Here is a 25,481-nt window from a genome sequence, read left to right on the forward strand (position 1 = left end):
CTAAATAGAAATAAATAACTATGGAAGGAGGGCAAAATAATTTCTGAATAGTCAAGATAAAGTTAATTACGCTTTTACACCCATTACCATAGCACCTCAAATTGCGCATTAGAATCCCCAAAAAGTCTATGTTCTTGTTCATAGTAAAATTCAATGACGATTAAACAATACCCGCGTTGTTGTCCACCAATCGGTAAACATCACTATAGATCGGCGGGCCTGGGGACTATATGGGGACTGTACCAAAATATTTACGTATGTTGACATTTTTCTGTAAGATGGTTCTCTACTCCCAAAGTAGCCTAAATACAGCAAATAATGCCCAAATCAGTTGAAAAACGTGGCCAAGACCACGGTCACAGCTGAAATCAGGGATACATTTATATAACGGTTATACCAAAACGGGTTACAAATTCAATAGAAAACAACATTTTCTTTTCTGACCACCAATTAGATGTGAAAGTGGACTTGGGGATACTCCAATGTGGGGACTTTACTTAAATAAATTCCTATATGGCAATTATCTGTATGATGGTTCCCTACACCAGAGTAGCATAAATACAATTTTTAGCCAAACCAATTAATGAATGTGGTCAAGACCAAAATGGGCCCTACTCTGAAAATTTCAAACTTTATGCGAAGAGGTTCTCTACCTCCTTAGAAACAAAGATTCCAAATAATGGCCAAAATATTAAAAAAGTGACCAAGACACCAAAAATAGCTTAAAACATACGAAATGGGGTTGTACCCTTATCCGTGAGTTATGATCGATATCATGACCTGCAAAAGCGATTTAAGGTATCTTGAATGTTTGGGAAGATTTTCTGGAAGGATAGAAATCCTTGTCTTACTAAGAGTCCCATTCGCTCTACTATTTTCCACCCTTTATATTTGGTATTTTTCTGAATGTACATTGGACGGATTATTGTGACAGGAAAGAAGTAGTTCCACGCTTTGAAATGAGCCCCATTAGGCTTTTTCGGTAATTTTTGTTTGTTCAAATGTGTTCGCATCTTCCAGCTGAACCACGATGTCGGCCCTGGAGTTGAAAGGTAGATGCCAGTTAACATCGTATTTCCCACTTATTTCATTTTTTGGTGAAAATTCGTATATAGTGAAAATTATTCTTTATTTTGTTCACAAAAAATTTACTGAATTCAATTAGATAATACAAATTGAAAAAAATTGACAAAAAAAGAATAACACAATCTTCAACTTGCTTGCAGATTTTTTACAGGAAATGTTTAAAGATCCTTATATAGTTTGTCAATAGTATGCACTTCTATTTTAAAATTCGATTCCATTAAATTATTTCGACATCATCTATTCCGTTTCGCCACCACATAATTCGGTACTACACTTCCATGTAACTCGCCATCAATTTCATTTCTCAAGAGATCAAGTCAATTAAATAAATTGGTATTAATATTTGAATTCAAAAATAAAATATAAAAAACACTATATATATATATATATATATATATATATATATATATATATATATATATATATATATATATATATATATATATATATATATATATATATATATATATATATATATATATATATATATATATATCCGCCACACATTCTGAATTTCATTGGTATCGGTCATATATATCATGTTTGGTGCATAACATGTATGAAATCGGCCGAAATATATATGTTAGCTATATCCAAACCTCAACTGATTTCAATATAATTTGGCAATTTTTTCTGATGCCAGATTTTGTCTCTCTCGCTTTGGGTGCATCAAATATGTGAAATCGGCTGAGTATATATATGGGAGCTATAATCAAATCTGAGCGTATTTGAATATAATTTGTCAAATTTATTTTTGTACCAAATTTAGCCACTCATGCCGAATTTCATTGGAATTGGGAATACGTATCGTGTTTTGTGCATCAAATATGTGAAATCGACGGAAAATATATATATAAGAGCTATATCCAAATCTGAATCGATTTTAATATAATTTGAATAATTTATTTTCTAATGAAAATCCCGTTACATATTCCAAATTTCTTTGGAATCGAACATACATATCGTGTATGGTGCATAAAATACATGAAATCGGTCGAAAATATATATGAGAGCTATATCCAAATCTGAACCTATTTTAATATAATTTGGCAAATGTATATTTGTTTTAATTTCCACTACACATTCCAAATTTCATTGAAATTAGAGATACATAGCGTGTTTGGTGCATCAAATACATGAAATCGGTCGAAAATATATATGGGAGCTATATCCAAATCTGAACCGATTTCAATTTAATTTGACAAATTCATTTTGGGTCCCAATTCCGTTACTTATTTTAAATTTCATTACAATTGGAAATACATACCGTGTTTGGTCCACCAAAAACATGAAATCGGCCGAAAATGTATATGGGAGCTATATCCAAATCTGAACCGATTTCAATATAATTTGACAAATCTATTTTCGGACTAAATCCCGTCACACATTCCAAATTTCATTGGAATCGAACATTCATATTGTGTTTGAGGCATCAAATGAACGAAATCGGTCGAAAATATATATGGGAGCTATATCCAAATCTGAACCGATTTCAATATAATTTGACAAATTTATTTTCGGACTAAATCCCGTCACACATTCCAAATTTCATTGGAATCGAACATTCATATTGTGTTTGAGGCATCAAATGAACGAAATCGGTCGAAAATATATATGGGAGCTATATGCAAATCTGAACCGATTACAATATAATTTGGCAAACTTATTTTTGTTCAAAATTCCGTTACGTATTCCAAAATTACGTATTCCAAATATTCAACCAATCAATAGATCAATCTAAATTTTTGGGAGGTACCTCCGATTCTGATGCTATATCTCCAGTTCCAAGTGGAAATTCAAAAATGTATATAGCCTATGTTACTTTCAGGCGATGTTGCAGTATATATGGAAATTTTCAGGAAAATCTATTCAGCGGGTTTCGAGTCCATAAATTACAAACAAACAAACATACAAACATTTTCCTCTTTTATAGATATAGAAGATAGATATAGATTAAAAAGTACTGACAACGACAGTTCCTCAGCCCCAAATAAATACTTAGAGGGGGATGGAAAGTCAACAGTATCTCGTGCAATAATTTTCAAACCGATATCTCCTCTATATTGGCAAATATAAGGATTTTAGATAAATCAAAATTGTGGGCGCAAAAGTGGGCGTGGTCTATATTTTTTTCTTTAAAAACCTAACTCGGGGTATGACGAAAGTTTTTATAAAAAATTATGCAAATCGGTCCAGCCGTTTTCAACTGATTCCGTTACCAACAAACAACAATTGATTTATATATATATAGACTAGCTGGCCCGGTCCGCGTTGCCGGCCCTTAATTTTAGTCTTTAATGCTATTATATCATCCACCTTGGAAAGGAGGGTATATTAACTTTTCATTCCATTTGTAACATCACTAAATGTTCGTCATAGACCCCATTAAATATGCATATATATTCATAATCAGCATAAAACTCTAAGTCGATTTGTCCGTCTGTATGTCTGTTTGTTTAAATTACGATACAGCCCACATTATTTGACGTATAGCGTTAAAATTTAACCGAAAATTTTGTATTGTGTATAGGATGGCTGGTATTGAAAATGATCTATCGGTTCACGTTTTGGTATAGTCCCCATATAACGGCATCTCTCGAAATTCGGTATTTTGATGATTTTTGCCACATTTCTCCACGGATTTGTCTAACACATATAACGACACCTAAATATAAGAGGTATGTTGATAATCCACACATTTACGCGTTTAATTGTTTCAAATTTGGTATTTTAGAAGGTATGAAGTATAAAATTGTCACAGAGGTTCCCGTTTTGGTATGGCCCCATATAACGGCCTCATTCACTTTATGGTTTATGATAAGTTAACTGCATTATTCAAACAGTCTTACTGGTATATGAAGTTTAAAGTGAAACACGCTTGAATTTAGATACTTTTATATAAAAATGTTTCCTTTACCCTCAGATGGATGAAAGTAATAATTCTGTCCGGCCGAACTTAATTTTTTTTTACTTGTCTTTAAAGTAATATGAATTATTTTTCATTGAAATTGCGCGTTGGAGACCCCATAATTTCCATATCTTTTATCATAGTATAATTCAAAGACGATTAAACAAATGTCCGGTTCCTTAAATCATATGATGGTTATACAAAACGTGTTCAGTTTTTGCATGGATGGGTCTTCCTAAATTACCAACGTTTGCCGAAAATAGTATGAAAATATGGATAAAATGTAAAACATACTTGAAATCGGGTTGTATCCTTATCCGGGGGTTATGGCCCATATCATGAACTGCAAAAGTGATTTAAGGTATCGTGAAAGTTTAGGAAGAATTTCTGAAAGAATAGAAATCCTTTTCTCTTTATATTCGGTATTTCAATGATTGCAGTCCCAATGAATTTTGCATATTGAGTTCTCATTGGACGGATTATTGTCATGTGATAGAAGTAGGTAGGTCCACGTGTTGAAATGAGCCCCATAACGTGTTGTCGGTTATTTTTGCTTATTTAAATGTGTTCGCATCTTCCAGCTGAAGCACGATGTAGATCATGGAGTTGAAAGCTAAATGCCAATTTCAGACATGAAAGATCGCCATTTAAAATCTTTTTGCGTACTATTTCATTTTTTATATTATTCAAAAATTCACGCCAAAAGGATTTTTTTCTTTTATATTTTTATTGGCATATTTTACGCAATTTTTTTTGCAAGATTCCATTTCGAAGTTGTATGAATTGTGAAAATCCGTCAAAACGTTCTTGAGTTATATGCATAGTAACTAATAAACAAATTGAAGAAAATCGTCAACTTGTTCGCTGGTTTTTTACAGCAAATATTTAAAGGTCCTTACGAAGTTTGGTCCTTACTATTATTTTGAAATTTGATTCCATTGAAAAAATGTTCTCAGTTTTTCCCTATTTTAGAGTTTTTGCAGTGCAATATGCTCGTTTTTGATTGACCACGTTAAATTATTTTGACATCATCTATTCAGTTCCGCCACTCCATAATTTTCGCCGCTTTCTACTGCCCAAAAAGACTACACATCATAGTAGAATTCACAAAAAAAAAAAAAAAAAAAAAGGACATTCCGAAATAGTAAGTCAAAATGGGAAAAAATAAGGCAAAATAAAACATTACTATTGCACACTTCAAAAGTCAAAATGAAAATTTAAAATTTCACATTTTTACACGATTTTTTTGGATTTTATCCTTTTCTGCCAAGAGACAATTCCGAATTTGTGTAAATCGTTAAAATCAGATCAGCGGTTCTTGAGTTATAAGCGTAGTAACTAACACAACTTTCTTATATATAGACAGATTAGAAGTATGCGTGGTCAGTTCCCTGGCGCCCAAATAAATTCCTAAGTTTGGAGGGAAAGTCAACAGTATCTCGTGTAATAATTTTCAAACCGATATCTTCATTATCTGGCAAATATAAAGATTTTAGATAAATCAAGATAGTGGGCGTAAAAGTAGGCGTGGTGAATGTTTTTTTCTTTAAAAACCTAACTCGGGGTATGACGAACGTTTGTACAAAAAATTATGCAAGCCGGTCCAGCCGTTTTCAACTGATTCCGTTACCGACAAACAACAATTGATTTTTATATATATAGACTAGCTGGCCCGGTCCGCGTTGCCGGCCCGTACTTTTAGTCTTTAAAGCATAATAAATCACAGGTCTGACTTATGTAGGCGGCACAATTTTCATTATAAGTAATGACTCCATTATAATTACTCCAATTTTGATTATAAGTAATGACGTGATTATGATTAATGACTCCATGACTAAATATAAATTAATATTCATGGCAAAAATTATAATTACCGTCGGTTTTAGATATTTTGAATAGCCTGATCTTATTTTTCAGCTATAGGCTTTAATTTGAGTGTTAAATACCTATATGATAAAGAACATCTATAATAGTCCCATGTGAAAATTCAGCTCAATTTTTGATATTGTAAAAAGCATTCAAATAAGCTATAATTTGAAATTTGTATTTCCATCGTTTAAAATCCCCTACTGTGTGGTACAGAGGGCTGCAATGAGTATGATTGAGTGGGCTTGATCACACACAGTGGAAATACAATCAAACTCAATCAGTCGGTCAGATGCAACATGTTCATTCGAGTTACTCAAGCCAAACGAAAAAGTTGTGATCAAATATGTATTGATCGAAGTTTTGTGATCGCAATCAAACAGCTCACATGAGTTATTTGTTTACGAACTTATGTTGAATTGTTCATAACGGGTCGATCATCTATGAGGAGTCTTGTCGGTTTGATTCATCCCAGTTAAGTGAGTGATTTGATTTGATTAAAACACAAATGTCCGAAACTGAGCGAAATCATGATTGTAATTTTACAAAAGATTTCATAACTAAAAGCTGCCCCCATAAAAAAATTGGTGCAAATTATATTTAATAAACAGACAATGTTTTCATTTTATTTGGGTTTTTGGTATGTTAGACTTCAGTGACTTATTTGAAAAAAAAACAAAATTAAATTTTTTAATAAAGAAAGACATCATTGCGATTTAGAAAACTAAAAATGTTTAATTTTTTTTTTTTTTATTTTACAATATTGGTCAAGATTTTTCACAAACTTCGACCTTTTCGTTTACCTACACCTGTGTAGTTTCTACTTGCTACAATTTCGGTCGCACTATCACAATATTCTTCAATTTCAAATATTAAAAAAGTCAAGATAAACTGTAGCAACTTGATTAAATGGTTGAATAAACAATGACGCTGAACGAACTCGATTCAAAGAAGACAATCACGGTTGTGATTGCTCATTTACATTCATGTGTTCGATCAACTCATGTTGCTGAACACATCAAACCGTCTCGAACGCTCATGTTTGATTGTGAGTGAAGTGATTCAAACTGAGCGTTCGATTCGATCCGAAGCGAAACCTCATACTTGAAGGCAGAATGTTGTCGGAATAGCCAAAAGAATTACTCTTTTGCTCCGATTACCGTAAGATGGGCATTAATTGTTTGTCATTTAAATTGTGCGGTGGAGATCCAATAAAGTTACTTTATAATTTCGTATTTTTTTCATGTTTCTGCCACAATTTCCGACTGAATGAGTCCCAGAATGACATTTCGGAGTTTATTTCATATAGACGTACATCCCAAATCTACGTTCCCAACCAATATTTTATTGGGGGTTACAAATTCAATAGAATACCAAATTTTCTTTTTTAACCACACATTGGTTGGGAAAGTGGACTTGAGGGTATACTAATGTGGGGACTATACTTAAATAAATTCCTATGAGGATAATTATCTGTAAGATGATTTTCTACCCCAGGGTTTTTTACCCAGGTAGCCTCAAGACTAAGATGCGCACTATTCCGAAAAATAAAAATTTTATAAGAAGAGGTTTTCTTCCCCCTTAGAAACAAAGATGTCAAATAAGAGCCAAAAAATGAAAAAAGTGGCCAAGACCCCGAAAATACCTTAAATCATATGATGGTGATACCAAAACTTGATAATTTTTTGCAAAGATGGTTTCTTCTTAAATTATCAACATGAGCTAAAATTAGTACGAAAAATATGGTTAAAATGTAGATTATACTTGAAATCGGGTTGTTCCGTTATCAGGGGTTATGACCCATATGATGACCTGCCAAAGCGATTAAAGGTATCTTGAATGTTTAGGTAGAATTTTTTTTTTGCGTTCTTTATAGTCGGTATTTGACTGATTGCAGTCCCAATGTATTTTGCATTTTGTGTTCTTATTTGACAATTTATTGTCATATGAAAGAAGCAGGTCCACTTTTTGAAATTAACCCCATAACGCTTCTTCGGTCATTTTTGTTTGTTTAAATGTGTTCGCATCTTCCAGCTGAAGCACGATGTAGGTCCTGGAGTAGAAAGCATTTAACATCGTATTGCACCCTCATTTCATTTTTAATATTATTCATTCAGAATTCAAACCAATAAAAATATGTTCACTTCAATATAGAAAAAAGAAAAGAATCTTCAACTGGTTCGCTGATTTTTTTGCGGCAAATTTTTAAAGGTCCTTATGAAGTTTGTCGGTAGAATGCACTATTATTTTAAAATTCGATTCCATTGAAAAATTGTCGATTTTTCTCGATTTTAGAATTTTCATATAAAGCGACAACGGATTTTATGTATTTATTGGGTATTACGAATAAATACATAAAATCTATAAATAACAGTTTTATAACCTACACATCATATTAGAATTAAAAAAAACACTACAAATGTACATTCGAAAATAGTAAGTCAAAATGGAAAAAATATGCAATATAAAACATTACTATTGTACATTTTAAAAGTCAAAATGAAAATGTTCAAATTTCACATTTTTACGCGATTTTTTTGGATTTTATTCTTTTCTGCCAAGAGGCAATTCCGAATTTGTCTAAATCGTTAAAATCAGACCGGCGGTCTTTATCTTATAAGAGTAGTAACTAACACAACTTTCTTTTACATATAGAGAGATAGATTTAAAAGTAGGCGCGTTCCTCCTCATCCCCTAAATAAGTACTTAGGGTTGGATGGAAAGCCAACAGCATCTCGTGTAATAATTCTCAAACCGATATCTTCACTATTTTGGCAAATATAAATATTTTAGATAAATCGTAATAGTGGGCGTAAAAGGAAGCGTGATTAATATTTTTTTCTTTAAAAACCTAACTCGGGGTATGACAAACGTTTGTACAAAAAATTATGCAAATCGGTCCAGCCGTTTTCAACTGATTCCGTTACCAACAAACAACAATTGATTTTATATATATAGATAAAAGATAAATAAAATTATGCCGAGTCAGAAAGAGACTTCAACAAAGAAGACTATGGTGGCGGTGCACACCTCTCGGTGTCATATCTTAGATCTTCTGACAGAAAGAGTGAGACATATTTCCAGGAGAACGAATTGATGAAATGGTCGCCAATTGTGAAAATGAAGGAAGAGATTGCGACTCTTCTAGAAATTAATGCCCCATTATGGTGGAATGAGTACATTTAAGACGAAAGAAGTCATAGGAAGTCCAATCTAGTCGCTGATATCAGACCAAGTTAGGCGAATGCAACAACGAGGCTGTACTCGGAAGATGTTAAGGTTATCCTTGAAGTCACGCAGGCTCTTAATGTGGAGACCAAAGAGAAAGTCCTTGACTTGAAAAAACGAATTGGACGACGAGCGAAAGGAGCGAAGCAACGGTTGGCGAAATGAGAAAAATGGAAAAATGGTTGCTTTGATTTCACATAAAATGAAAAGAAAGAAATAACATGCAGAAAGTACTCCAGAAAAACACACTGTAAGAACTTAGGAGAGGGAAGTGACACTTTCGGGGAGTTTCGGGGCTTCTTCGGAGGAGAATCGTAAAGCAGCTAAAACAGAATGCAATAAGTTTGCTACAAAATTAGTCAGAAAATCCAGCACGGACGAAAGAGTTGTAGAAGAAGACCCCATGAGCAAAGTTAAAATATTTGTAGAATAAGAATTACACCCTGGAGACCCAAAAGAGCAGGCATCTACCACTGCAGAGTCCATGTAGAAAAATTCTAAAGTCGAAGTTATGGTGTTCGCCATCGAAATGAAGAAGGAAAAAGGGAGCCATCTGCGTAGCTGGAGTAATGAGATGCTGAAGGAAGCTCAAGTTGTAATGAATTGCTTAGTAGCAATAGTGCAGCGAGTAAAATACAAGCCAGAGTGACAGAAAATTTTGAACGCTGGAACGATAAACTATCAAAGATCTGTAAGATGGCGCTGACAGAGAAGGATGCGAAATTTGGACACAGAAAGAAAAAATAGTAATAGTGCAATTTTTTTAAAATATCACTAAATGGTCTGTGGTAGTTCAATTTAATGTTTCACTACCACTAACACTTTAGTGAATGAATAGTAATAGTGAAATTATCAGTGCACTAGAAATACAGTACATCATGGCCATCTCTGATGTTGCCACATGTAGGATAGCTATGCGTGTTTATGACCTCCCCTCAAGATTTATGGTGGCGTGGTGCATAGGCACGTGTACAGTTGGCATCTCTCTATCTTTTATACTTATTGCTAAGTTAGGTTAAATCGTATTATCGCAACTAGTTCTTAAACATCAGAAAACGACAAACCGAAGAAAATATACAAATCCAAATAATATCTCAGAACGATTGGAGAAATCTGACATATACGACAAAACCAAATATAGCATTGCGCACAGTTCTAGCAACGCAAAAAAAAATCAATGTATAGCAAACCCCAAAAATGGATAAACATGAAACACAAATTGGACATAAAATTAAGAAATACCAACATAATACAAAAAAAACTGCATTGTCCGAACACTGTAAAATACACAAACATACCCCTAACATTGACGACGTAAAAATAAATGGAGAATCATTACAACAAGAGACAACACAGCCTACTGCTACAGGCAACTCACACGGGGTGGAGATCGTGCAATAAATAAATACTAATCAGTGCAATAATGTAAATTAATTAGTTAATTATACTTATACATAATTAAATACATACACAAAATTGGCAGAAGCCGGGCACACTTGGGAAAATAATTGCTTATTTTAATCAGGGAGCTCGGGCCCAATCTCCCCGCATGCGTCCCTGTCATTAACGCTACCATTCCATTCAATTAATTTGAAGAACTTCAGGCTCAGTCTTGTCATATTATCTGTGCTGGCCTCCCAAGTATCAGATATCTGACCTAAAAATGGGATTACAGTGGACCTGACTAGAATAGAATATGTAAAAGTGAAATAGAGGTAGAGACGGGTCAACACGTACCGTGCAGATGTCCCAAGTTACCAATAAGCTACCAAACCCTAATTTTGTTCTCCGCGATCATATTGTCGACGATAGGCAATTATGTTTTAGGAGGCTCTTATATAAAACAGGTACAAACACTCTTAGACAAGTGATGACGAAAACCAACGCCTGGTTTAAAAGCCATAGGGCATCGCCATCCATGGTAAATTTAAAACTCATACTGTTTGGATATTCTGTGCTGAAGAAATCTTACATTAATTTAATAGAGGGACCAATGATTATTAAAAAAACTTATTTATATATATCCACCATTTTTTGTCGCTTCTGATAACATACAATTAACAATTATTTATTATTATTTAAATATTACTTATTAACGTTGATTTTTCTTTTTTATGTAGCTGGGACGAAACCCACTTCGGAAAAATGGGCAGTTGGTATATAAATCGGACCTTCTTCTTTGATGTACACCCGCCACTTGGAAAAGTGAGTATATGATACAATAATAAGTTTTTTTTTGTAATTATAAACGGAAAAAAAAAATCGGATAAAATAATTTTTTTTTTCTACTTGGTTTTCGAAATTACTACTGGTACTGCTACTTTCAAAAACACTGAACATCGAGGAACCATTTTAGGGGGCTATAAGAATACTTTAATGCGAAAATAACAAATAACTCGGTCTACCAACGCTTGAACATGACAGGAATAGCTGTCCATGAGAAAAGCAGGAACATGACAAATTTAGTCCGCATACACGAAGGGTTTGTCCTTCGGATTTATGCCAAGGGTGCAGGAAACGGAAATCTTTAGAAGTTGAGTCGCAACATACTTCCCCGTAATAATCCCCAATTAAATTGTTTTGTAGTTTTTTTACTGTTAGCCTAGTATAATTGCAAATTTGATTGATAAAATTTACTTTTACACCAAAATCCGTCACACCACCCATATTTCATTGAAATTGGTGCGTCAAATTTGTGAAATCGGCCGAGAAAATATATATGGGAGTTATATCCATACCTTAACCGATTTCCAAGTAAGTTGTCAAATTTATTAGCGATTTCAATATAATTTGGGAAATATTTTTGTTTACCAAATTTAGTCACTTATTCCCAATTTCATTGGAATCGAACATACATATCGTGTTTGGTGCATCGAATAAACGAAATCGGTCGAAAATATAAATTGGATCTATATCCACATCTGAACCGATTTCAATATAATTTAGCAAACACATTTTTAGATATATTCCATCAGACATTCCAAATTTCATTTGTAAGTTCTTGCACTTTTTGGAATTTCAATGGCTTTACCCCGAGCTTATTTTTCAATATTTGCCGAATGGAATATTGCGATATTTTCAGCTCACGAGCCAGTTTTCGGCCACTGCAACGCGGGTTTCGATCAAGTCGTAAAAGTCCACACACGGATTTCCTTTTGAGTACTTTACACCATGGAAGAGAACTGTCTATATTGGTCCACGATGTCAAATAGCCCCCAACAACGGGGTATCGATATTCGCTATTTTGGTTTCAAGTTTCGTATTTGAAGCTCGTAATGAGTACTACAATCTTTGGCGAAAATTGTCTATGTAGGTCCACGTCTTCATATAGCCCACATATAAGGTCCGGGATATCGTTTGTCCTCCATACAACGGTACTCCCCGATATTCACTATCATACGCAAGTATGCAGGTCCACATCTTCGTATAATCCCCATATATCGATACCTCCTGATATTCGATATTTTGATGATTTTAAGAACGTTATTCACCGGAATTTTTTTAAGAGTTCCTAATGGGTACTACAGCCTATGACAAAAAAGTTTTCGTATAGCTCTCATATAACGGTTTTTCTTTAAGCGGTATTTTTCAACGGAATTTTTTGGACATTTTTTAAGATCCTTCAAAATGGTGAAGGGTATTGAAAGTTCGGCTCGGCCGAATTTAGCTTCTTTTTTGCTTGTTTCTCTTAAAACACGGCGATACTGGGTATTGTATTTTATAATGCCTTCCTATGTATAAATAGACGAAAAACTTTAGTAAAACAAAATGAACGATTAAAAGAATAAGCAAAGGAAACAAAGATCAATAAATGGCTCTTTGTTAAGCATGTAAACCTTTACACACACGAAACTTCATTAGGCACCAATCATTCGACCATTGTTCTTTATAAATTAAATTCACTTAAAAACAAGTAACAATAATTTGCCATGGTTTTTATTGTTGTTTTTATGGGTTAAACAACATAAAATAGAAAAATTTAAAAATAATACATAAAATATTAGGATGGGTCGAATAACTTTTAAAATAAGAAACATTAATGTTTTGACTGAATTTGGGTTTTGTAGCAAAGCCTAAATTTATAGTAGAATTATAAAGTAATATTTGGATTTAGATCAGAAATATAGAAAAGTCACTTAAAGTCGTCTAATTTAACGAACACTCATCTGCCTCCGCTTAATTTTTAAACCAAAACAAATTAAATATCTTCAGTTTTTTATTTATGATTTTGACTTACATTTTTAGATGCTGATTGCATTGTCTGGATACTTAACAGGATACGATGGAAAATTTGCTTTCGAAAAACCCGGGGATAAATATAATGAGACTAACTTTCAAGGGATGCGATATGTAAGTATATATTTATAAATCGAATCCAAGTTTTCTGCGCCGCATTTTTATTTGCCATATTTTATACTAATGAATTGAAATTTTAACAATATTAAAGTAAAACCAATAAATTTATTTGCTCTTCTCTCTTTTTTCTATTTAACACTTTATACAAAACTTGCTACTTTTAACACACATAAAATTACACATTTTCATAATTCCATGTCTATTCCTACACTCTGTACCAAAATAATTTTCGTACACAATATTGTTCGAATTCTCAAGAACAACAGGTTGTACAATGGCCCCACTTGCATGGGAAGGCGCGACATAAATATTTTAAATTGATCGATTTTTTCTGTATAGGCTACCAACAGATTCGTATATAACATAATATTGTACTTATTCAACGGTAAAACACCATTATAAAAATAATTTCTTCCTCATGTTCACTTATTACTAAGGCCACCATATAAACCGACGTGATATAAATAAATAAAAGTTTAAAATGGAAAACGAAAGACATTTTATTCAGTAATTCCTTTTGTATATATAGAACACTAGTTCAATCATTTAACTTTGAACGGCATTTTTGTTGCTATTAGAGGGATTCGAGGTAGCAATACATATGAACCAACATACTTCCCCAAAATAATCGTAGCCTCATTTTAATTGATCTGGGGTTTTTCAAAATCTGTGTATATAAATGCAGAGGAAATAAACCAAAATCGTTGTACTCTTAAGTGTAGCTTTTTTGAACAACTCACAGGATCATTCATTTGCTTTGGGCTTGCTGCACAAATGTAGCATATTCAGTTAGAGTTAGTTATCAACACATACTATTTCTGTTGCTACAGTATTCGGTATTATTTAATTATTCAATATTATTAAAAAAATTGGTTTCTTTCCTAGATTGAAACCGAATTGCCCAGCTGTCACAAATGAATAAATGACAAATACATTTTTTGTCGAATTGTGAAACTTAAGACTTAAGAGACTTTTTTTTTTGTCGAGTTTATGAAATCAATAACAGCTCATCGACGTTTTAGAAGATGATTCCCAGTACAATAGTTCATTATTTCTTATAATATGTGCAAGTATAAAAAATAATCTCAATAGTACACCCTTAAACAAAATTTAAAAATAACAAGTTAAAAAGCAGTAAGCAGTAACAAGTTAAAAAGCAGTAAGCCGGGCCGAACTTTTAATATCCTCCACCATTTGCAATGAATTTGGAAATTTTTAAAAAATGAAATCCTTAAAAAATTCTGTTAAAATTTTAAAAATACCGAATATAGCCGTTATATTGGGGTCTATACGACGTGGACATACATAGGCATTGTTTGTCATAAGCCATTACCATATTCAAATTCGAAACTTGAAATAAACGGTGAATAATGTAGCTAAAATCATCAAAATAATGTATATAAGGAGGTGCCGTTAAATTGGAGCTGTGCGAAGACCTGTATGTGTGTTCTGTCACAGGCTGTAGCATCCATTACGAACTTCAAATACCACATCTCAAACAATTTCGGTGGGTATTGTACCTAAAATCGTCAAAATACCGAATATAGGGAGGTACTGATATATGGGGCCTATACGAAGACCTGGACCCGCACAGACAATTTTCTGTCAAAGACTGTAGTTCCCATAACGAACTTCAAATACCAGTTTTGAAACAATACCGGTCGCTAAAATCATCAAAATACCGAATATAGGGAGGTACCGTTATATGGGGGCTATATGAAAACGTGGACCTACATGGCCCATTTACGAACTTAACCTGCCTACTGGAAAAATAAACATGTGTGTAAAATTTTAGCCATCTATCTTAATTCATTCGAAAGATAGCGTGATTACAACAGACAGACGGACAGACAGACGGACATCGCTAAATCGACTTAGAATTTTACGCTGATCAAGAATATATATACTTTGTTGGGTCTGACATAAGTATTTCGAGGAGTTACAAACGGAATGACAGAGTTAATATACCCTCCATAGTATGGTGGAGGGTATAAAAATCTTAAGTGAAAACCATACGTATCAAACAACATAAATAGTTCAAACACAAAATAACAAAAGAACAAGGCAAGCACATTCACTACAGCGACCGGAGAGGTCGTTAATAATATTAATATTAGATACGGAAATGCAAAAATATACTTTTGTAGAAATCCTGACACTTTCTCGGAGTTTATCAAAGAAAATTGAGAAAGACCAAGGTTTCATTAGCTAGTATAACTTAACTTCAATTCTGATGACTTAAAGAAAAAATCAGCAAAAGTATGTGGGTTTAACCGCCTGTTTTTGTAAAAAAAAGTTTTTTTTTTATTCATAGCTTATCATGTTCTGAAATGATATTATTCGTATAGTTCCACTTACCCAATAAATACATAAAATCTATAAATAACAGTTTTTTCTATTGTCGTTTTATAATCGCCAAAAAGACTACAAATCTATAATATCTATAATCTATAATTAAAAAAAAAAAACAGTAATAATGTACATTTTAAAATTAACCCATTATAAGCTACAAATTCCAGTTTTTAGACAAATCCGTGGAAAAACGTGTCAAAAATCATGAAAATTCGGAATATCCGAAGGTACCCTTATGTGAGAACTATACGAAAACATGTTCCTATTTATCTGCCACTGGAGCTAGAACCCATTGCGAACTACAAGTACAAATTTTCGGACAAATCCATGAAAAAATGTGACAAAAATCATCAACATATCGAATATTGGGAGGTAATGTTATATGGAGGCTATTCAAAAACTTGGACAAACATGTTGCACTACCGGAGCTAGACCCTACTATGACCTACAAATACCAATTTTTAGCGAATCATAAAAATACCGAGTATCGGGAGGTACCGTTACGTGGGAGCTATACCAAAACGTAGACTTATATAAACTATGTTCGGCCACCAGAGGTAGAACCCATTGCCAATTACAAGTAGACAAATCAGTGAAAAAATCTGGCCAAAAATCATCTAGTAGGGACATACCGTTATATGGCGGATATATCAAAACGTGGACCGATATATGGTAATACACAATACAAACTGTTTTGCCAAATTTTGAAGTTCTACGTCAAATAATGTGGGCGGCATCTTGAGTACCATCGTTACTCTGTGCTACTCGACTTAGAATTTTATGCTGATCATAGATATGTATACTTTATGGAGACACGACGAATATTTAGGGATGTTACAAACGGAATGACAAAGTTAATATATCCTCCTTTTCAAGGTGGAGGGTATAAAATAAAAAAAATTGAATTTGTTTTTATTAAATTGGCAAAATGCGCAATTTTACTAAAATAGTAGTTTTTTGCCAGTAGTCGGCACCATTTTCCAATTTTCGGCATGTTTGAAATTAAAAAATGTATTAAATAATATTTTTACTGAAATAACATATGCCGACTACTGGCAAATATATGTTATTTCAGTAAAAATATTATTTAATACATTTTTTAATTTCAAATAGTATAAAACAATTCTATATTACTTATTCACTGTTTAATCCAGAATTTGAAATTAATTTCGTTTTTAAATAGTGATTTTTTAATTATCATTTTAAACCAAATATAGGTAGAAAAGAATAGAGTTTGGTGACCTTCAGTAACGTATGGATTTTCAATTAAAATAAAAATGAGATTAAAAGAAAAAAGTACCTTTCTTATATTTGGAATTTGTGAATTCATCCTTTTCCTTTAGATTGCCAACATTTTTTTCAAAAATGCCACCGCTATCTATTATTTAGTTGGTGAAAAAGCACATATAAAAGCAACTGCCAACTCCAAACTATATTTTATTTGAGTAGTTTTTGGATAATTTTTTTAATACTTTTCTTAAGTTTTGGTGAAATTGGTCAAAAATGATATTTTTCTAGTAATCGGCACCTCCTGCCGACTACTGGCAAATCTCTTTTTTGCTTGATTTGTATATTTTTATACCCTACAACACTATGTGTTGGGGGTATTATAAGTTTGATTGGGCCAAAAATTATGTAACACCACGAAATATTGATTTCCCACATAGGAAAGTATATATGGATCTTCCTAGCTCGCCGAGCTGAGTCGATCTAGCTATGTATGTCCGTCCGTCCGTCTGTCCGTCTGTCCGTCTGTCCGTCTGTCCATGTTAATTTGTAATCACTCTACAGGTCGCAATTATGACCCGATCTTCACGAAATTTAGAATGGAGGTGGGGCTAGGGTCAGAATAGAACCCTATTTCTTTTGGAGATGATCGCCAAATGTTTAGGGGTTGAAATGGACCAAATACTGAAAAAATGTCGGATTTTGCAGTAGCTACACAGGTCGCAATTATAGACCAATCGACGCGGAATTTCGCATGTAGCTAGAGTTTAGGGCGGGGAAGAAGCCTACCAATTTGGGTGGTCATCGGATAATATTTAGCGGGTAAAATAGGCCATATCTTTTTTGTTGAAAAAATTCAAAATTTTTCATAAAACTGCGAATATTTTAAATCCCGGCGAAATCACAAAGCCATGACAAGGTTACTTCTGATCTTTACATTGATGTTAACATCCAACAAATCGGATATATAGCAAAATATGTGCGATATATATGTCTATCAAAGAAGATATGCTTGAAAGATCTCTTATATGTCGAGAATGGCTGAACTGATTTCCACAGTTCTCATTAATTCAGAATGGCCTCTCGAGAGGAAAGAAACAACGTCTAAAAAATCGCATACAAATATCTCTCTAAAGATGAAAATATTGATTTTGTTACATTTTCTCATATTTTTTCAATTTTGTCATATTTTTGGCATATTTCCATTTTGAATTAAACATTTGGTAATATTTCTACAGCTAACAAAACTAAGTAGTTAGGATATCAGGATATCATATACAGATCGCATTTATGGCCCGATCCTTACGAAATTTTGCTTGGGGATAAGATGAGTGTCAGAATAGAAGCCTACTCTTTTTGGAGATGATCGCCATATATTTAGCGGTTGAAATATACCAACAAAACTGCAAAATTGTCAGCAGGTCGTAATTATCGCCCGATCCTCACGCACATTTGAATTGGGGTTACGGTCATTGCAAAAGCCAAGCAGTTTTGGATGGCCATCCAAAAATATTCAATGTGCGAAATAGTTTGCCAACTTTTGTAGACAAAACACGAAAATGTCCATTCCAATGACTTTTTGGAGAATTCCCAAATACAGGAAAGACGCACTTCTGACTATTTCCTTAATGCTGATTTCGTTGAAGAATATAGTCAAATGTCTGTATCTCATATAGATGCGTTTCAGTCAAAAACCAATAAAAAATGTTAATCTTTTGCCACTTCTGAGAGATTATAGGTCTTTGGGAAATATTGCTTCCAGATCTAGGAAGACCATTTAAGTGCAACATCTACCAATAAATTAGAAATGAGCAAATTAGTTTAAGTTGCTATTATTTGAAACCTGATGGTTTTCTTTTATTATTTGTCACAATATCTTGTGAAATTCTTTCGAGTATCTCGCCTATATAAACTATATCGTTTATTATAGTGTTGTAGGGTATTCAACAGTCGGCCCCGCTCGACTGTAGCCTTTGCTTACTTGTTAAGTTATAAAATGATCTTTAGACTGTTATTTACTATTGTAAAATATTTCTGATTTCAAAAGAATTACATTTAATTTATTTAAATCGATTATTAAGTTGACGCCACCATTATTTTTTCCTTTACAAACAAGCACTATCGCACGCGTTGGAAGACACTCACTAAAAAAAACCGTTGTTCTTTCGTAATAAATGATAGGTGGTCATTGTTTTTACAGGAAGAGAACACTGTTGACGTTTTTTTTTTGCAATTATTTCATTATTTGGTCAATTCTATTCTAAGTTATTTATGTTTAAATTTCAAAACTGCCGACTACTGGGACATGCCGAACTCAGGCGCACTTACCCTACATAACTTTTTTAAATTTTTAAAAATTGACATATTAAGGTGTACATATTTTTATTGTTTTGCACAATACGAGGTTAAAGGGTGATCTTTCCTTACTAGAGATGGCAATAATCCATCCAATGAGAATTCAAAATGCGATATTTATTGGGACTGCAATCAGTGAAATACGAGCGGAGAGCGACCATCGGATGTTATAGAGGCCCATACCATCACCATGGCCGCCGCTTGAGTTCTGGTGGCCAACCGAAGGTGCACATTTTCAGCTGACCTCTTTGGCAAGTAAACACGATCATTTTGTTCGTTTACAAACTGCTGGATAACAAAAGTTTTCTCATCGGAGAAAACCGAATTCGGCAGTTCACCACTTTCGGCCAAGCGAATCAACTCTTTAGCTCTTTTGAGTCTATTTTCTTTCTGTTGCGATGTAAGTTCTTGCACTTTTTGGATTTCAATTGCTTTACCCCGAGCCGAATGGAATATTGCGATATGTTCAGCTCACGAGCCATTTTTTTGGCCACAGCGACGCGTGTTTCGATCAAGTCGCTTTTTTCGAACCATTTCTGCCGATGTTGCTGTTTTCTTCCGTCCTCTTCCTTGACGTCGAGCTACGCTACCAGTATCACTGTAACGAGTGATGGTACGATACACAAAAGATTTATTCACATTTAAATGTTGGAATGCTCCAACGATAGCCACTTGTGGTTTTCCAGCCAAATATAAAGATTGGAGCTATATCTATATCGGAACCGATTTCAATATAATTCGACTAATTAATTTCTGATCGAAATCCCGTCGCACATACCAAATTTCACTGGAATCATACATAAATATCGTGTTTGGTGCATCAAATAAACGAAGTCGGTCGAAAATATATATGGGAGCTATGTCCAAATCTGAACCGATTTCAATATAATTTGGCAAATGTATGTTCGTTTTGAATTCCGTTGCATATTCCAAATTTCATTGGAATTAAAGATACATAGCGTGTTTGGTGCATCAAATACATGAAATCGGCCGAAAATGTATTTGGGAGTAATTCCCAATTTGAACCGATTTCAATATAATTTGACTAATTTTTTCAGATCAAAATCCCGTTACACTTTCTGAATTTCATTGGAATCGAACATACGTGTGGTGTTTTGTGTATCAAATAAACGAAATCGGTCAAACATATATATATGAGAGCTATATCCAAATCTGAACCATTGCAAATTTTGTTGAAATGTGGCGTGCACAGCGTGTTTAATGCATTAAATCTTGAAATCTGCCGAAAGTATATATGTGAGTTATATTCTAATATGAACCAATTTCAATATAATTTGGAAAATTTATTTTTGTTCCAAATTCCATTACGATAAATAGATATGTGCACATAAAATCTAAATTTTTGGGAGGTACCTCCGATTTTGATGCTATATCTACAGTTCCAAGTGGAACTTCAAAAATTTGTATAGCCTATATTACTTTCAGGCGATGTTGTAGTATACTTGGAAATTTTGAGGAAAATCTGTGAACCGGTTTTCGAGTCCATAAATTACAAACATACAAACATTTTCCTCCTTGGTTCTTCCGAAGTTTGTTAATAGAATGTACCATTATTTTGAAATTCTATTCAGATGAAAAATGTTCTCGATTTTTTCGATTTTAGAATTTGTGCAATGAGGTAGTCGCTTTTTTGATTTTTAGCGATTTTGAAAAAGTAATTATCCTTTTACTTTGGTGTGAACGCATTAAATTATTTCGACATCATCTATTCAGTTTCGCCACCACATAATTCGGTACTACACTTCAATGTAAACCGCCTGCAGGAAAGAAATCGAGTCGTTAAATAAAGTTAATCAAATTGAAAAAACCGTTCCTACATAATAAAATATTTATTTTTTCCGTTTTTGCCTTGTTTCCGCTCATAGCTTATTCTTTTACCCAATAAATACATAATTTATAATAAATAACAGTTTTGTCCGTTGTAGCTTTATACACCCCAAAAAACAACACATATTAGAATTCAAAAAAAAAAAAGACTATAAATGTACATTCGAAAATAGTAATCATAATAAAATAAAACATTACTATTGTACATTTCAAAAGTCAAAATGAATAATTTCACATTTTTACGCGATTTTTTTTTATTCTATACTTTTTTGAATCGTTACAATCAGAGCAGCGGTTCTTGAGTTTTAAGCGTAGTAACTAACACAACTTTCTTTTAAATATATAAATTGGTTATTGCCCAAGGTAGATTTAAGAGGTAACCGCATCGGCGAGTTGCTACAATAAAGCAACTTTTGTGGTACTCTCAAATGTCAAAATTGGCATCTGAGACGAAAAACATGCATTCGCCATGACATTTAAAGTTTGCGGCAAATTCTTTTCATTTTATGTTATGTGTGGAAATTAAGCTAAGTTATAATACGACTCTCAGGGACCATTGTAACAGCCCCAAGTTCCGAAATGTTTTTACAACCCCTACAACTGTCTTTTACGTCATCGACAAATACCACTAATATTGCAGCCATAGTTGGTATCCGAAGGTTACACCGACTCCAACACATGGCACAACAGAAGCAAGTGTTTCCGATGAAATGGTTTTAAAGAAAGAACATAGCACCAATATCGCCACCACTAAAAGCCCTATTGGTAGCAGAGCCGCTGCAAATATAAGAAAAATATTTTTAGTGAAGAAGACATAAACAAACTTTGTTTTTGTGTTGCATTTATTTAAGGAGAATTCAGCATTACATCAACTTGTTTTGACATTTAAAGGTGCCGTCCGCTGGGGTGATTCGACTACCTAGTAAATATACCTTGTATATTCCCGAACTGTAAGAATGTAAAAGTTTTTACAACGACAACCGATTTTTTCTTTATGATATCGAAAAATGGCAAAAATTGTACTTCTTGCAGGTTCTATATGCACGAACCAATAAGCAAATAATAAAATGTTAAATAAATTACTACAATTTTATATTTTTGGTTTAAAAATCGGGAGAAACCTAATCTAAATTTTTATATGTTATTTATTTTTTTCAGTTTTGCACTACACTGGGGGCATTAATTATTCCAATGGCTTTTGATATAGTTCATGACATGACCCACTCGCTTGAAGCTGCCATTGTGGCAGCATTTTTTCTTATATTTGGTAATAACAGGTACTTTAATAGTGAAGTTTAAAATAAAAGTATTGTATATTTTCAGACGTCGGCGTTTTGACATTAAACCAATATATTCTTCTGGATCCGATTCTTCTCTTTTTTATGGTTTCCTCTGTTTGGGGAATGGTAAAGGTTTCGAAATTTACTGTTTCCGGCTTATCATTCACCATAAAATGGTGGAGTTATCTTTTTTTTACGGGAACAGCGTTGGCATGCACAATAAGTGTTAAATTTGTGGGACTTTTTGTTGTGTTACTTGTTGGCCTTCATACAATTTACGAAATTTGGTGTATATTGGGAGATTTGGAAAAGCCAATAGTACGTAAAGCGATATGCTTTTTTTGTCAAAATAAATTTCATTATTTTTTTCAGAAAGAGACTCTTAACCAAATTGGATGTCGTTCAGTGGCCTTAATAATTTGGCCCATATTTTTGTACCTTACATTCTTTTACATACATTTGAACATTTTAAACCACAGTGGAAACGGTGATGGATTTTACAGTTCGGCATTTCAATCTCGTTTAATTGGAAATTCGCTATATAATGCAAGTATGCCTCGAAATGTGGCTTTTGGTAGCATGGTGTCCATTAAAAATCACAAAACTGGAGGTGGTTATTTACACTCACATTTGCATTTATATCCCAAAGGAGTGGGATCGCAACAACAACAGGTAATAGCAAACAAAAATACAAAAATCGTAAGTATTATATTCAAATTATGAAACACAATAGTTCAATTCATGAATCATGCAACTTAACGAGGTCGGAAGGACCACGCTCAAAAAAATGTTCCTGCCGCACCAACAGCGGCAGGATTTAAATGATTACACTCGTTTGATTTAATATCCAAATACAATCGATTTATTGACTGTTCCTTTTCAATGTGAATTGAAGACTAACTAAATTACATTCTACTTATTCTAAGGTAAGCGACAGCGCGCCAGCAGTCGCCCGTAGTTCCCACGATGACCTCTGCTTAGTCGGCAGGTATGCAATGGTAATTGGGGTGGTGTCAATGACAACGAGGCGCGTGTGCATGGTCAGCCAAAAGTACACGCGCAGCCAAAGAATAGTTGGGCGATTGCAAAAATGCAGCGCGTGTGCAATGTCAGCAAATCTACACGCGCTGCAGGGAGAGTGGCCGTGTTAACTCTTCCCCCCTCAAAAATCTACGTCCCGTAGATGTTAACAAATGTTGGGAGGATCTGTTCCCAGTGTCCTAGGTCCGACATCTGGTAAGGTCACTCTACCATTGACCTTTTTCCAAAGGTAACCAATTGCCATTATGAGAAGCACCAAAATGAAAAAACTGGGAATTCCGCCGGCTTGAACCCCTTGTGTGAGTTGTTTGAGTCGCTTGATGTTTGTAATGCTTAGTTCATGAAGGTAATCGATGTCGACCCTGTTGCCCTGACTTATCACATAAGATAGGACCGGTGGAAGCACCTGAAGTCGGCTCGCTAGAACGTTAGAGAATATTTTGTCATCAAGTTCGATTGTCTCGTTATAAAACTGGATCACGTAGGTTCCGTTCAACTGTCTCGTTGTGCCATCGGATCGCAATTCTCCCACGTAGTTTGTGACGAATATCGTGCCTTCCTTCACAAGCTCCAAAATGGTCTGGTTACCCGTACGGTATCGGCATTTAGCGTCCCCTCCTTTCAATAATTTTGGAACACAATCGTCGTCCTCTAGTCCCTCCAAATCGGACATTTCACAAACGGTAAAGATGTTGGTGGACGAACAGCTGCCCGTTATTCCATAAGTCTCATCCTGATTAACCAGCATCTTTTTATATTCGATGTCAATCCTCTTGCCATCGAGAATCGAAGCTCTTGTGTGTAGTAGGTTATAGTCCCTCCTTCCTAACTTCGGCATAGACACAATATAAAGAAGCATAGACCCGTTCACATAAATCGAGGGAGTACCGTGTTCGATAGCTTCTATCTCATTCTCGTAGGGGAGTGTCTCCATCTCAGCAAGGATCCTATTGATTTCCTCCCTGTCAACTATATTCGTATTAATTATCCTGCTCTTGGCCAGTTGACAGGCTCTAACGATTTCGCCGACTTCCCCACTAATTATGGAGATTTGGTCCAGTAGACCCAATTCTAGTCGATCCGTGTTGGCAGGGTCGGTGTGGTTTTTAAATTCGTCGATAATACGATTTGAAGGTCAATCGTATTATCGACGAATTTAAAAACCACATCGACCCTGCCAACAGAACCGCCTCCATTTCAGAAAAAGTTTTCCGTTAATCTTGTACTGGTGGTTGTTGTTCTCGATGATCTCGTTCTCGCTACTGAGAATTCTATTCCAATCGGCTGCGTCTGGTGATCCAGCCACCCATTTCCAAGCTGATCCAATCCAGTCAATGGAGCGCAGTACCCTGGTAGATTTTCCGCCAAGACTACTTAGGCGATTACTGATCTGATGTAGGCGAAAATCAACTGTCTGGGCTCTCTGTGGGTCTCGCATTGTTGATTTGACTGTAGCTGCTATTTCCTTGACGAGCTCCCTGTATCGGTCTAGGTCTATCATGTGGACAAGCTTGAAGTGACCGTTGGTAATGCGACCGGTTCCATCCTTCACAGATATAAGGGGTGCATCATATTGATAAATCTGGGCGCCACGCGTTGTCGCTACTAAGGCTAAACTAAAATAATGATTACAATGTATATACTTCTCATTCTCGTCCAGATGTTAAATTTGTTCTTCCTCTCAACATTTTAATAGCCCTCTTACCATGGATTCCTTAACATTCCATCATTTCTAAAAAGGTTGACCATTCCGGTCATTTCGGTAATTTTCTGGGTTAAGGAATCCATGTTTACAAATTCTTTAAAATATTAAGTGTATTTTTCAGATTTTCAATTCCAATGGTAATTATTATTCAGTTATATTTTTATTTTCTTAATAATGGTCAATGTTCAGTTCTTTGGATGTATTTCCCTTTTATCCTACTCTATTCTTA

At 34.2% G+C, this 25,481-nt stretch overlaps 1 protein-coding gene across 2 annotated transcripts in view; it reads left to right on the top strand.

Moving 5' to 3' along the window:
- LOC101893383 (protein O-mannosyl-transferase 2) overlaps nucleotides 1–25,481 on the top strand; it is a 136,475-nt gene that overhangs the window by 98,067 nt on the left and 12,927 nt on the right. Inside the window, exons 1-6 of one of the 2 annotated variants that reach the window (XM_059124301.1) lie at nucleotides 3,619–3,764; nucleotides 11,209–11,293; nucleotides 13,334–13,438; nucleotides 22,385–22,493; nucleotides 22,550–22,824; nucleotides 22,879–23,178. In XM_059124301.1, the coding sequence (XP_058980284.1) occupies nucleotides 3,634–3,764; nucleotides 11,209–11,293; nucleotides 13,334–13,438; nucleotides 22,385–22,493; nucleotides 22,550–22,824; nucleotides 22,879–23,178 (1,005 nt within the window). In that variant the 5' untranslated portion in view covers nucleotides 3,619–3,633. Of the gene's footprint in view, nucleotides 1–3,618; nucleotides 3,765–11,208; nucleotides 11,294–13,333; nucleotides 13,439–22,384; nucleotides 22,494–22,549; nucleotides 22,825–22,878; nucleotides 23,179–25,481 lie in introns of those variants that run through there. The other variant, XM_059124300.1, reaches the window with a different exon arrangement.

This window comes from Musca domestica, unplaced genomic scaffold, assembly GCF_030504385.1.
Source record: "Musca domestica strain aabys unplaced genomic scaffold, Musca_domestica.polishedcontigs.V.1.1 275, whole genome shotgun sequence".
Lineage (NCBI taxonomy): Eukaryota > Metazoa > Arthropoda > Insecta > Diptera > Muscidae > Musca > Musca domestica.